The 11,470-nt window shown below is 46.9% G+C and overlaps 1 protein-coding gene and 1 long non-coding RNA gene across 4 annotated transcripts in view; both read left to right on the top strand.

The window, feature by feature from the left end:
* LOC309347120 overlaps positions 1-11,470 on the top strand; it is an 85,027-nt gene that overhangs the window by 64,847 nt on the left and 8,710 nt on the right. The gene's annotated exons all lie outside the window — the stretch shown is intronic.
* Positions 59-5,622, top strand: MUL1 (mitochondrial E3 ubiquitin protein ligase 1). Of its 3 annotated transcripts, none has more exons than XM_081872352.1 (5): positions 59-204; positions 2,192-2,339; positions 2,712-2,799; positions 3,104-3,224; positions 4,336-5,622. In XM_081872352.1, exons 2-5 carry the CDS (start codon positions 2,220-2,222, stop codon positions 5,024-5,026), a joined length of 1,020 nt encoding a protein of 339 aa, XP_081728478.1. In that variant the 5' UTR covers positions 59-204; positions 2,192-2,219; the 3' UTR covers positions 5,027-5,622. The 3 variants fall into 3 exon arrangements, with proteins under 3 accessions (XP_081728478.1, XP_081728480.1, XP_081728479.1); XM_081872354.1 differs by lacking the exon at positions 59-204 and adding an exon at positions 792-1,163; XM_081872353.1 differs by lacking the exon at positions 59-204 and adding an exon at positions 1,183-1,855.

The raw sequence follows: 11,470 nt of genomic DNA, 5'->3' as shown, positions 1-11,470 counted from the left end.
CGTCTCGAAAGTAAAAAGTGGCAATAGGAGCCGGGACATTATGCGTCCAAAGACAGGAGCCGGATGTTAGATGTTCGCGTCGCTCTATGCAACGCCCTGAAACTCTATGAAAAATATCCTTTTGGGCCTCTTTGACGTCATCAGACGTCGACAGGAAGAAAATTTTCTTCCCGGAAGTAGGGCGGAGGAAGACACAAAATAGGGGTAGGAATGCTGTCTGGAGAGCATCCCTTTTTCTGGAGCCGGATATGGTGGAGGCCTCCTGTGTTACCCTGGGGATAGGGGGCTTAGGGGTGGAGTCTCTTTTAGGGGTGGCTTGCTTGCCTTGGGGAATCCTGAGATTGGTATTGGCAGCTTGGGGGTGCGGCCGTTGTAGCTTTACTGATATACAGTATTACAGGAAAGGGACACTGGCATGAACTGACTAGCAGAAGAGACTGGTCCTTCACTTGTGGAACTGCCTGCCACATGATTTGACTCCTGCCTCAAGCAGCTTTAAAGTGAGATGAGCCAAATTTCATGAAGGAGAAGATAAACTGTGGAACCATCTGGAAGAGGGCTGTGGTGCACAGCCCCTGTTTGTGATCTCCCCATTGTGAGAAGCACAATGCTGGTCTAGATGGGCCTCTGGCCTGGTACGGTAGAGCTCTGCTTGTTGCATTATTACATTTATATCCCATTACTCCGTGTTGCTCAGAGAGTATGCAAAGGTTCTCTCCTGCCTCCACCCTATAATTTTGTCCTCCCATCAACCCTGTGAGGTAGGGTAACCTGAGAGATTGTGGCTGACCTGAAGTCACCAGCTGAGCTTGATGGCTGAGTAGGGGAGGGATTTGAACTTGATTAATCTGATTAGCCTTGACTACTTTTATAAGTTAGTGACTGGAAGGTGGTTTGGAGAGCTGGATACTGGAGGTTTTTTTCTGAGGCAGCAGTTGTATTTGAGATGGCATTGTGTATTGTGCCACCTTGATGGGTTTATTGCAGTATCTGCTTCCGTGGTCTACAACCCCTTCATCAAGTGTATAAAATGTTGTCCTTCATGAGTATCTAACAAACTGACAAAACAGATTATAGTTTGTGAAAACTGGTGTCACAATAAATCTTCTAGTCTGCAGTATTCATTGCTTTAAGAATAGTCAATAGCCAATGAAATTCCCGATGTGGGTAATAAAAAGAAATAAACAGTAGTGTACATTCACCTTGGTATGCCAGGTTAAAATTACTATCTTAACCAAACTTTTAATGGCAGATTTGTGACCTGCTGGGACTGCTAATTTTAGATTTTATGAAAGAGTGAATATTTCTTCCTGTTTTATGATTGTAGGATGATTTGATTGATTTTAGGCTACATGGGGGTCTAATGAATCTATGTGAGCTGCTTTGTAGAGTTTAAAGAGGAAAAACTGAACACAAATACTTATAATAAATGAGAAAAATCACATTCTTTCTGAATACGGTGTTGTATTTGAAGTTTGTATATATATTTGAAAATCAATTAAAATATATTACAAAGAAAAAGATAAACACATTCAAATCAAGAATCCACATCTAGAGAATAGTAAATCTGGTAAATAAAAAAGGCAAATTTTCAGTTGAGCAGGACCCACAAATGAACAAGGCATGTTCTAGAAACTAGCAGCCATCAATTTTGTTTTAAATATTAGTGTTATAAAAGGTTGTCATAATGAATGAGGAGACAGCTTGCAGAGAGAATTCTCCAAGTCATAAGAATCATTTATAAGCACCCATTGGGGTGCTTTCACAGTAGCTGTAGCTGTATCTAGGCTGGATAGTGGCATTCTTTTTTTAATTCAGCTTACAGTAGCTGAAAGCAACCTTGATACTAGCACAGGTAGGCTATTATGTGCTATTTGTTTACAGAATTTTTACATATCTGAAGAAATCTCTGTTTCAAAATATCACTATGCTGAGAGAAATTTCCCTCGGTCTGTTCTTGCTTTGTGTGGACTCTTGAAGGTTGTTGTCAGATATACTTCAAATGAGTCCGAGGTGTATAATATGATTTGTGAGCAAGATAAGGCACGTATAGACATAGGAGTAAAGTATTGAAATAGGATTGGGCAGTCTTTGGGGATATAGTGTTGCAGAGAGGAGAGGCTAGGTTATTTCTAACCCTTTGTGCTTTCTGACTAAAGAGCCCCAAACCATTTCATTTTTCTCTTTCTAGGCATATATACCAGAGTTAGATTATCGCAATGGATGCTGCCGGGCGCCCTTCGACGGGACAGGTGATCCTCCTGGCGACCAGTTCAGCTGTCACCGCAATTCTGTATGCCATTTACAGGCAAAAGTCAAAAATAGTTCACAGCCTGAAGGTCAGTTGTTCCTTAGAACAGGGCCACAGATAACCATTATTTTTAATTTTATGTATTCAGTATTTTTTCAATGTCTGCTCTGCTTCTCAACTGAAAAGTATCTGGAGCAGCTGCAACATCCGTTAAATGTTGAATTTATAAAAGGTAAAGCCTGTTATGAACATCATAAACTAAAAGTATATTGGATTCAAAAACTGCAAATGCCAACGAAGGGAGGAAATCCCAAAAGGCGAGAAAGGAGTGGGGTGTGTGTGTTACACAATTATTGTGTTATGGGTTGTAGTCAATTAATTCCTATGCAAAGTAGACCCATGCAAAGATGTTGAGTGAAGGACAGGCTCTTACCAATGTTTAATTCCCTCCTCAATCCAGGGAGCAAAAAAAGTCACCCTAGACCAGGATTTGAAGACTATCCTTATGGAAGCGCCTGGGAAGTGTGTCCCTTATGCAGTAATAGAAGGTAGGGTTTGTGAGTCTTGTGGGTTGCTGGTAATGAGGGTGGGAAGCATGTATGAGTATTTGCCATTAGGTGTCTAGTTTGCTCCATCTGTCAGGGAGGATTATGGTGTATCGTGCACACTAAAATGCAACTCCCATCAGCCTCAACCAGTGATCATGGCTGTCCCTGCACTGCATAGTCCTTAGACTTGTGGGCAATTTAATGGGTTCCTATTGCTCTTGCTGTTCTGTTACACTGCGGTGAGTCTTCAGGGGTGCAATTAAGCTCTTTTCAGCTGTTCTTTTCTCCCTCCACCATCCAATAGGTGTAGTGCGGTCTATTAAGGAAACCCTCAACAGTCAGTTTGTGGAAAACTGCAAGGGAGTGGTTCAGAGGCTAACACTGCAGGAGCACAAGATAGTGTGGAACCGAACCACGCACCTCTGGTAGGTACATTTCACTCCCAGACTTGAAAATGGAGCAAGAGGGTTGTTGCTTCCACTGATGTATTGGTGTGAGGCAAGAGCCTTTATTGGAGTATTTGGCTTAATCAGTAGGGTAGGCCAGGTGCCATTCAGATTATTATAATCCACCTTTCAATTTCTATCAGGGTGGAGTCTGCATGCAGTCCTATATACTCCTCTGGCCCCCAGGGCTCTCCCCAGGCTATATCCCTTCACCGGGCTTGCTCTGTCCCTCCATGAGTGCTTTTGCCTGGCTGGAATGTGTTCCTGTGAGAATGCCTCTAGCTTGCCAAGGTGGAGAGTTGTGTATAAAAAACATCTGGCTTTTGTCCCTGAAAAGTAGCCCCCATGCTAAAAAAAAAAAGATCCTCCAGGTTTTTTCAAAGTCTGCATCTAGCACCTAGGAAGTTTAATCAAAGTGTGTTGTGGCACCTTAAAGACTAATACATTTGTTACGGCATAAGATTTTGTGGACAAAAGTCCATTTCAGTATAGCATAAAGGATCATTTTCAATGAGCAGATATGGGATGGGGAGAGAGAGATGTAAAGAGTGATGCGAAGTGTCAATGAAAAGCAAACAAAAGACGAAAACAAAACAGTTTGTGACAATTGCATTGCAGTTGGAAACAGGGGCAGGGAACCGTTTGGACCAGTGGTGGGCAGAGGCAAAGGTGGCAATAAAGAAAATCAAGTTTTACCGTGTATAGCAGGCTTGATTGTACGCACACTCTGTCCTCCATTGAGAGAAGGAAGTAGCATGATCAGAGTTCAAGAATGCATTCCAACCAGGCAAGAATGCTGAGGGGAGGGTGCAACTTTGGAAGATGTATGGCTTGATGAGAGGCCTGAGGGCCATAGACCTGCCCTGTCCCTGATCTGAATAGTCATGATACAGAAGGGGAGGGAAGAGAAGTGCAAGCAAATCCCGGCAAACTCAATCAAATTCTTCATTAAGTTTCTGTAGACCGAAATGTTAGGACCTGTTCCCGGGCAAACCTTTATGTGTGCAGCAGGTGGGCCCAGCTAAGTGGGCAACCCGTTCTGTGTTTCTGTTGCTGCTTTAAACCTTTTTGCTGGGTCCTCGTTCCCCAGGAGCGACTACGAAAAGATCATTCACCAGAGGACCAACACGACAGCCTTTGATATGGTGCCCCAGGAAGGAGGAGCCGACGTCGCTGTGAGGGTGTTGAAACCCCTGGACGCTGCCGAGCTCAGCTTGGAGACAGTGTACGAGAAGTTCCACCCGTCCGTCCAGTCCTTCACAGACGTGATTGGCCACTACATCAGCGGGGAGCGCCCCAAAGGCATCAAGGAGACCGAAGAGATGCTGAAGGTGGGGGCGGCGCTTACCGGGGTGGGGGAGCTGGTCCTGGACAACAACACCATCAGGCTGCAGCCCCCCAAGCAGGGGATGCGCTATTACCTAAGCAGCCTAGATTTCGAGTCCTTGCTCCAGAAGGAAGAATCGAGCGTCCGTCTCTGGAAGGTCCTGACTCTACTTTTCGGTTTTGCCACGTGCGCCGTGCTCTTCTTCGTCCTCCACAAGCAGTACCGCCATCACCGGGAGAAGCAGCGCTTGCGTCAGGTGCAGGAGATGATAGCGGCGGGCGGGGACACGCTGAACGCATGCGTCATCTGCTTGAGCAATGCCCGCTCGTGTGTGTTCCTCGAGTGCGGGCACGTCTGCTCCTGCGACAAGTGCTACCAGGCGCTGCCGCAGCCTCCCCGTTGCCCCATTTGTAGGCAGGAGATCGCAAGAGTCGTGCCTTTGTACAACAGCTGAATTGGCACGCTGTCTCTTTTGGCGACCTCCCCGTCGGTCTTTCTCGTTGAGGAACGTTCTTCCGGCTTTCGCTGCAGCATTAGAGGCGTGCGGGGCTTGGGTTTGGTGGTTGTGACCCTTTGCACAGACAGTTGGAGAACCAAGCCATGTTGCATAGAGCTGCAAACAAAGATTCAGAGCTTTTAACGATTGCTGTGATTTGGGAAGTAGACTGCTCAGCACTGCTTGGGTGGATTTTCTTTGCCAAAATGAAGGTTCTCAACTGACAATTCACATGTAAACCATGGAAAATTTGGTTTTCTCCAACCTGGTGCCCTGCAGATATTTTTGACTACAGCTACCATCAGCCCTGGGGTTGTAGCGTAAACCACCTGGAGGGCACCAGGTTGGATAAGCTGCTTGAACTAATCCTTGTGTTTTCTTTCTCCTGTGTGAGAATTAACAGGATCATGTTTCTAGACTGGTATGCTTTTTTTGAGTTCTTTTTCACCAGTGCTGTGTGTGTGTATTTTTTTTCCTCCGAAACATTTACCAATCCCAATTCTCTCCTGCGAAGCTCCAAATTCAGTGCTCAGAATAAATTAAGTTTGCACTGCTTTGGTTTTAATTTTGATTTCAGTATTTCAGAGCTCAAATCTTTTTCTTTCTTTTTTTTTTAAAGTAAGGAGGTGGTTAGAGAGAAGAGGGAAGACTCTTGAGCTTATGGCAAGGGGGCAGGCAGGGCAGCAGCCCCAGGGGGGAAATGGAAAGCTGCACTGGCCAGTACAACCTCTCCCCCACCCGGCACAGCTCTCTGGTAGTTGCTGACTGTTCATTAAACAGAATCAGGAAACTTCAGAAGGTGAATGATGATGAAAAGGGCAACCAAAGTGATCAAGAGGATGGAGCAACTCCCCTATGAGGATTGGTTGCAGCATGGCAATTAAAGGATTTAAAGTGGTTTGATTGTAATTATCCCTTCCTATAATTTTGAAGGAAACCATAAAGTGCTTTGTATGTCAGCACTTCACAATTTCCTTAATTTGGTGCAGGTGTTCATTTTAAGTATAAACATTTTCATAGCTGACTGTATGCAGCAATGCCCTCTCTATGCATCAACGTGGTCTAAACGTGCATATTGTCCTCTAGATCCAAGTTTGGGGCACCTGTATTCATGCAAACACAAACCTATATATATTCACACAGAGAACAGGTATTATAAACTGTTCAGTCATGGCAAAGGCTCTTGTTTCCGAAAAGGACAGGACGGTGTTTGGGTGACAAGGACTGATCTCTCCACCACTTTTAATTGTTCTCTGAAATGTGGAGGGGAGGAAAAACGGAAAAAAGATGAATTATCTCTGCAAGCCCCTTCCCAATACCGACCCACATCAGTGGATGGAAGGGAGAGGTCTCCTTCATGTACAGTACCAGTAAGCAGTGTGCATATCCAATGTAAATGAGATGCTACAGCTCTGTATATAAAAGGCTAGACTATTGGGCTACAGGTTTGCAGAGGAGGAGCCTGATGGGTTTGAACGCCCTTTCTATCAGTTCCAAAGGTGGAGAGCTTCAAAGCTCTTCTTGCACAGGGGTTTCCCAGCCCAGAAACAGCTTTCAAGCTCTCAGACTTGCTTACCTGCTCTTAGGGGCTCTGGCGGGAACTCAGGCAACCTTGCAAAAGCTCGCGAGAGCCTCCAAGGGTTGGGTAAGCAAGTCTGAGCTTAGAAGCTCTCTGCTTAGGGAGTAAGGCCTGCTAAGAGCCCAGTTCTGGAAAGGGTAAGGATGTTCACGACAGTTCCATGGCGGTGGTTTGAGTATGCACGTACCTGCATATATGTGACATCCCCAGAATGTGACTGTCTCGCAAGGCACAATCACACTGTCCTCGCTGCTTTGGCACTTGCCTAAGAACGTGAGCTGAGCTGTACCGGATCAGGCCAGCGGCCCACCTAGTGCAGCATCCTGTCCTCACAGCAGCCTACCAGACGCCTGTGGGAAACAGCAAGCAGGACCCAAGAATGAGAACTTTCTCTCGCCATGCCCCACCCTCCACGGTTTCTAGCAGCTCTTCCCAGACAGCCTTGCAATGATATTTTGACCCTTTTCTTTGTCCAGGGTATGATTGCCCGACCTCAAGGCGAGAGAACAGGGAAGGTGCCTTTACATCTCTGCATGAGTCCATGCACAAAGCTGGCTTTCTTCCAAGCAAGTGCATACCCAGAACAATGACTCACACCAAAATGTGGGCTGCTCCTGATGGTGGCTGGTTCTGTTGGGGCTGAAACAGAACTGACGACGAACACAGAGTTAGTAACTCTGTGTGATTGGTTAAAGGACCTTCCTGTGGTCCAGATCTTCCCACTCTGCTGCTGCTATTTACTTAAAAATGTACCATGCAGTTGCATGATTCCTTGTTTTGAATCCTGTTATCAGAATCCCGTGAAGCAGGTTAGGCTGAGTGACTGTCTGTGCACTTCATGCCTGAGTTAGGTCACCCGCATCCTATTTCAGCACTCTTAATGCTCTACAGCAGGGATGTGGGTGGCGCTGTGGGTTAAACCACAGAGCCTAGGGCTTGCTGATCAGAAGGTCGGCGGTTCAAATCCCCGCGACAGGGTGAGCTCCCGTTGCTTGGTCCCGGCACCTGCCAACCTAGCAGTTCAAAAGCATGTCAGAGTGCAAGTAGATAAATAGGTACCACTCTGGCGGGAAGCTAAGCGGCGTTTCTGTGCGCTGCTCTGGTTCGCCAGAAGTGGCTTAGTCATGCTGGCCACATGACCCGGAAGCTGTACGCTGGCTCCCTCGGCCAATAAAGCGAGATGAGCGCCGCAACCCCAGAGTTGGTCACGACTGGACCTAATGGTCAGGGGTCCCTTTACCTTAATGCTCTACAGCACACTGGTTCTCGATGTGACAATTTGACAGGCATAACAATGGGAAGCAGAAATCCAGTTTGCTCTCTGGAGAAGACCGGCGCAATCACCTGAGATAGCTACTTCATTTCCTTATTTAATGCATTTGCATCCTGCGTTTTCCTCCAAGGAGCTTAAGGTAGTATACATGATTCTTCCTCCTCCTCCTCCTCCTCCTCCACCTCCACAGCAACCCTATGAGGTAGGTTAGGCCGAGAGGCTGTGACTGGCCCAGGGTTTAGTGAACTTCATGGTCAAGTGGGGATTTGAACCTTGGTCTCCCAGGTCCAGGTCTGGCACTCTAACCATTACACCACATCCTATTTCTGCTGTGCTGCCATGCCTGAATCACTTGTAGAGCTTAAAACAATCTGCATGAATTCTGAGCCCTGTATTGTTTGGGAACCTATGCCTTGTGGTTCCTGAGATGCTGTGTTGGGACTCTAGGTGGCGATGCATCACCGTGATGGTTGCGCTCAGGTGGCCAAGCTCAGCAACCTTCCGCTGCAAGCCCACAACTCCATCTGCTGGCAGGCTTTCCTTTGCCAAGCGAAGATGCAGAGGTGTGATGGTAAACAGGGACAGCAAAGCAGAGAGAGCTGCCACTCTGGTCTATTTCTGTTTCTGCCGCTCCCTTTCACTCCTACAGTGATGATACTATTGGACCTATGAATCTGTTTTCCAAGTAAGAGGGTGTCTTCGGCAGCCACCTGTTTCCATCCCAGAGTGAAGCAACAACACAAAAAATATTTCGACAATGTTAATAAGCACAATATCCCATGCAAATGGTCCCTATGTGTGTGCGTGTGTCATTTTCACACGTCCATCTTTGCTGGACTTGGAGATGGGTGCGAGGGAAGGCAAGATGGGTGAGAATCCATCTTGCATGGGCTGCAGTCTGCACATGCCCAGGGACAGTCTTTTCTTCATGACATTGTAAGGCATTAGAGGGAGGACGGTGGCTCAGTTGCAGAGCACCAGCACTGCATTAAGAAAATTCCAGGTTCAATCCTTGGCATTTTCGGGTGGGTTTGGGAATGTCCCCTGCCTAAAATCGTGCAAAGCTGCAGCCAGTCAATGTGGACAATACTGAGCTAGAGGGATCAATGTTCTGACTTCGTCTGTGCACAGTTTGCTCCTACAAGGTAAGATGGCCACCAGTTTTAAAAGAGATAAGACAAATTCATGGCAGTGGCGAAGAGTTTTTAGCATGCACCAAAAACAGTACTGCAAAGACATCTGTCTAATACCAATGGGCAGGGAGTTTCAAAGTGTAGGTGCTGCCACAACAAAGGATTCCTTACAAGTGTGAAATCAAAGTGATATGGCACTTGTAAAAGGGCTGATTCTGCAGATTGTTTAGGTGAATGTATACTGCAAGAAGCTTGTCATAGAAACCTAGAGTTGGAAGGGATCCTAGGGATCATCTAGTCCAGGCGTCAGCAAACTTTTCCAGCAGGGGGCCGGTCCACTGTCCCTCAGACCTTGTGGGGGGCTGGACTATATTTTTTTGGGGGGAAATAATGAACAAATTCCTATGCCCCACAAACAACCCAGAGATGCATTTTAAATAAAAGCACACTTTCTACTCATGTAAAAACACGCCGATTCCTGGACCGTCTGTGGGCCGGATTTAGAAGGCAATTGGGCTGGATCCGGCCCCTGGGCCTTAGTTTGCCTACCCGTGATCTAGTCCAACCCCCTGCAATGCAGGAATCTGCAGCTGTCCCATACAGGGATCAAACCTGCAACCTTGGCGTTACCAGCACCATGGTCTAACCCACTGAGCTATTCACTCTGTCCTGATCATCCCCATGTGGAATTAGGTCAGAAATGGGAACCTGCAGCTTTTCAGAGGTAGCTGGACACCACTGCCCATCACCCACCACCTTTGGCCATGATACTGTATGCATTTTGCCCCACTCCTTTCAAAAGGCTAATGCACACCCTTCCTTCCTGCCCTCACCAAAAAACCTCTCTGCAGGCACTTTGTGGAAGGCAGACACAGTTCCCCCAATAATCTCTTATTTGGAGTCTTGATGCTTCATGTGCTGCTACCTGTTGTGAAAAGTGGGATCCATCGAGCCAATAGCCTCACGCTTAAAAATGGCACAAGCTTCTCTGGAATGAGAGAGGCAGAGCCTTTGCAATCTCGATGATGTTGCTTGCTCTTGTTTAACCAGAATATATATGTGTGTATATATAATATTAAAGTGCTAGATGAACCCAGGCCGATCCATCTGCTAGCTTAGGTGGCGAGATGGAAAATATTTGTTTTACTCTCTTCGAAATGAAGTTGGGGGGGGTGTGAGGTCTTTGTGTGTGTGTGGCGGTGAGGAGGCAGCTAAATGCACACAGTGCTTCAAGGCATGATAGAGCAGCAAATTAAATTAAGAAGTAAGCAGGTGGCTCTTCTTGCACCTCCTGCCCACCCACGCTGGTTGTTTTTTTGAGTAAGGGCAACAAATCCCTCTTAATGTTTGCACCTGAAACTTGCCGGTCAAGAAACCGATCTCATGGTTCTCTATTCCGCCCTCCCACTGACTCCCCACTCATAGGTAGGGCTGGCAAATTCAACAGTCTTATTTTTCCCCCAAGGTGGGGAGTGATCTGGAGACTGTGACCTGCAGCTGAGGCAGAGAGAGGCAGGGAGAGAACAGAGCTATGTTTGGTAAACTGAAGGCTGCTCCCTGGCATTTCCAGGTGGGGTTAAGAAAACATCCCTGCCTGCGCAGAACCATTGCTTGTCAGTGTAGATGAGGGGTGGGGAACTCATCTATGCACAGTTTCTTATTCCCCTGCTCTTATTCTCCCATCCCGGCCAACAATTAGGCTTGGAAAAAAGTCTTTTCGCTTTTTTTTCAAGCTTAAGGGGAAGGCATGTGATCTTTGGAGAGTCTGACTGGGGAGGCAAGAGTTAATCATCCCCCCCCCCTCCCCAGCTGCAATTCTCAGGAGACTCACAACAACCCTGCAACAGTTAGGCTTGGAGGGAGTTACTCCCTAGGTCCCAATCACAATCCCTCCAAATCCTGCTCCCTCAATGTTATGTACTGAGTTGAATAGGATCCAAACTGCAGCAGTCTGATTGGTCCTAGAACAATAGGCTCCAAAAGGCAGCAGTCTGATTGGTCCTAGAACAATAGGATTCAGAATGCAGCAGTCTGATTGGTCCTAGAACAATGCAGCAGTATGATTGGTTAGCAGGAACCACCCAATCATGCTCCAGATAGAAGTGAATCCACAACCTGATTGGCCTACAGTAGAATCCTGGAATTAGCCAGACACTCAACGAAACCGAGCGGAACTACTCGCAAATCGACAAGGAGGGTCTGGCAATCGTGAAGGGAGTAAAAAAATTCCATGATTTCTTGTACGGGCGGCCCTTCACCGTGGTGACTGACCACAAGCCGTTGCTTGGCTTGTTTGCCCCCGAAAAGCAGACCCCCCAAGTGCTGTCTCCTCGCGTCCTCAGGTGGTCAATTTTCCTTGCCAGCTACCAGTATGCACTGATTCACCGCCCTGGAAAGGCGATGGGCCATGCAGACGC

Source organism: Podarcis erhardii, assembly GCF_964252035.2.
Source record: "Podarcis erhardii genome assembly, chromosome: 7".
NCBI lineage: Eukaryota > Metazoa > Chordata > Lepidosauria > Squamata > Lacertidae > Podarcis > Podarcis erhardii.
The sequence above is the reverse complement of the archived record's forward strand: the minus strand, read 5'-3'. Positions and strand labels throughout refer to the sequence as shown.

What these genes read in the sequence shown, in the direction of transcription:
- MUL1 (XM_081872352.1), top strand. Translation starts at nt 2,220, where the DNA reads ATGGATGCTGCCGGGCGCCCTTCGACGGGACAGGTGATCCTCCTGGCG. An exon ending in AAATAGTTCACAGCCTGAAG is followed by an intron (nt 2,340 to 2,711) that starts GTCAGTTGTTCC and finishes TCCTCAATCCAG; the next exon opens with GGAGCAAAAAAAGTCACCCT. An exon ending in AACCGAACCACGCACCTCTG is followed by an intron (nt 3,225 to 4,335) that starts GTAGGTACATTT and finishes CTCGTTCCCCAG; the next exon opens with GAGCGACTACGAAAAGATCA.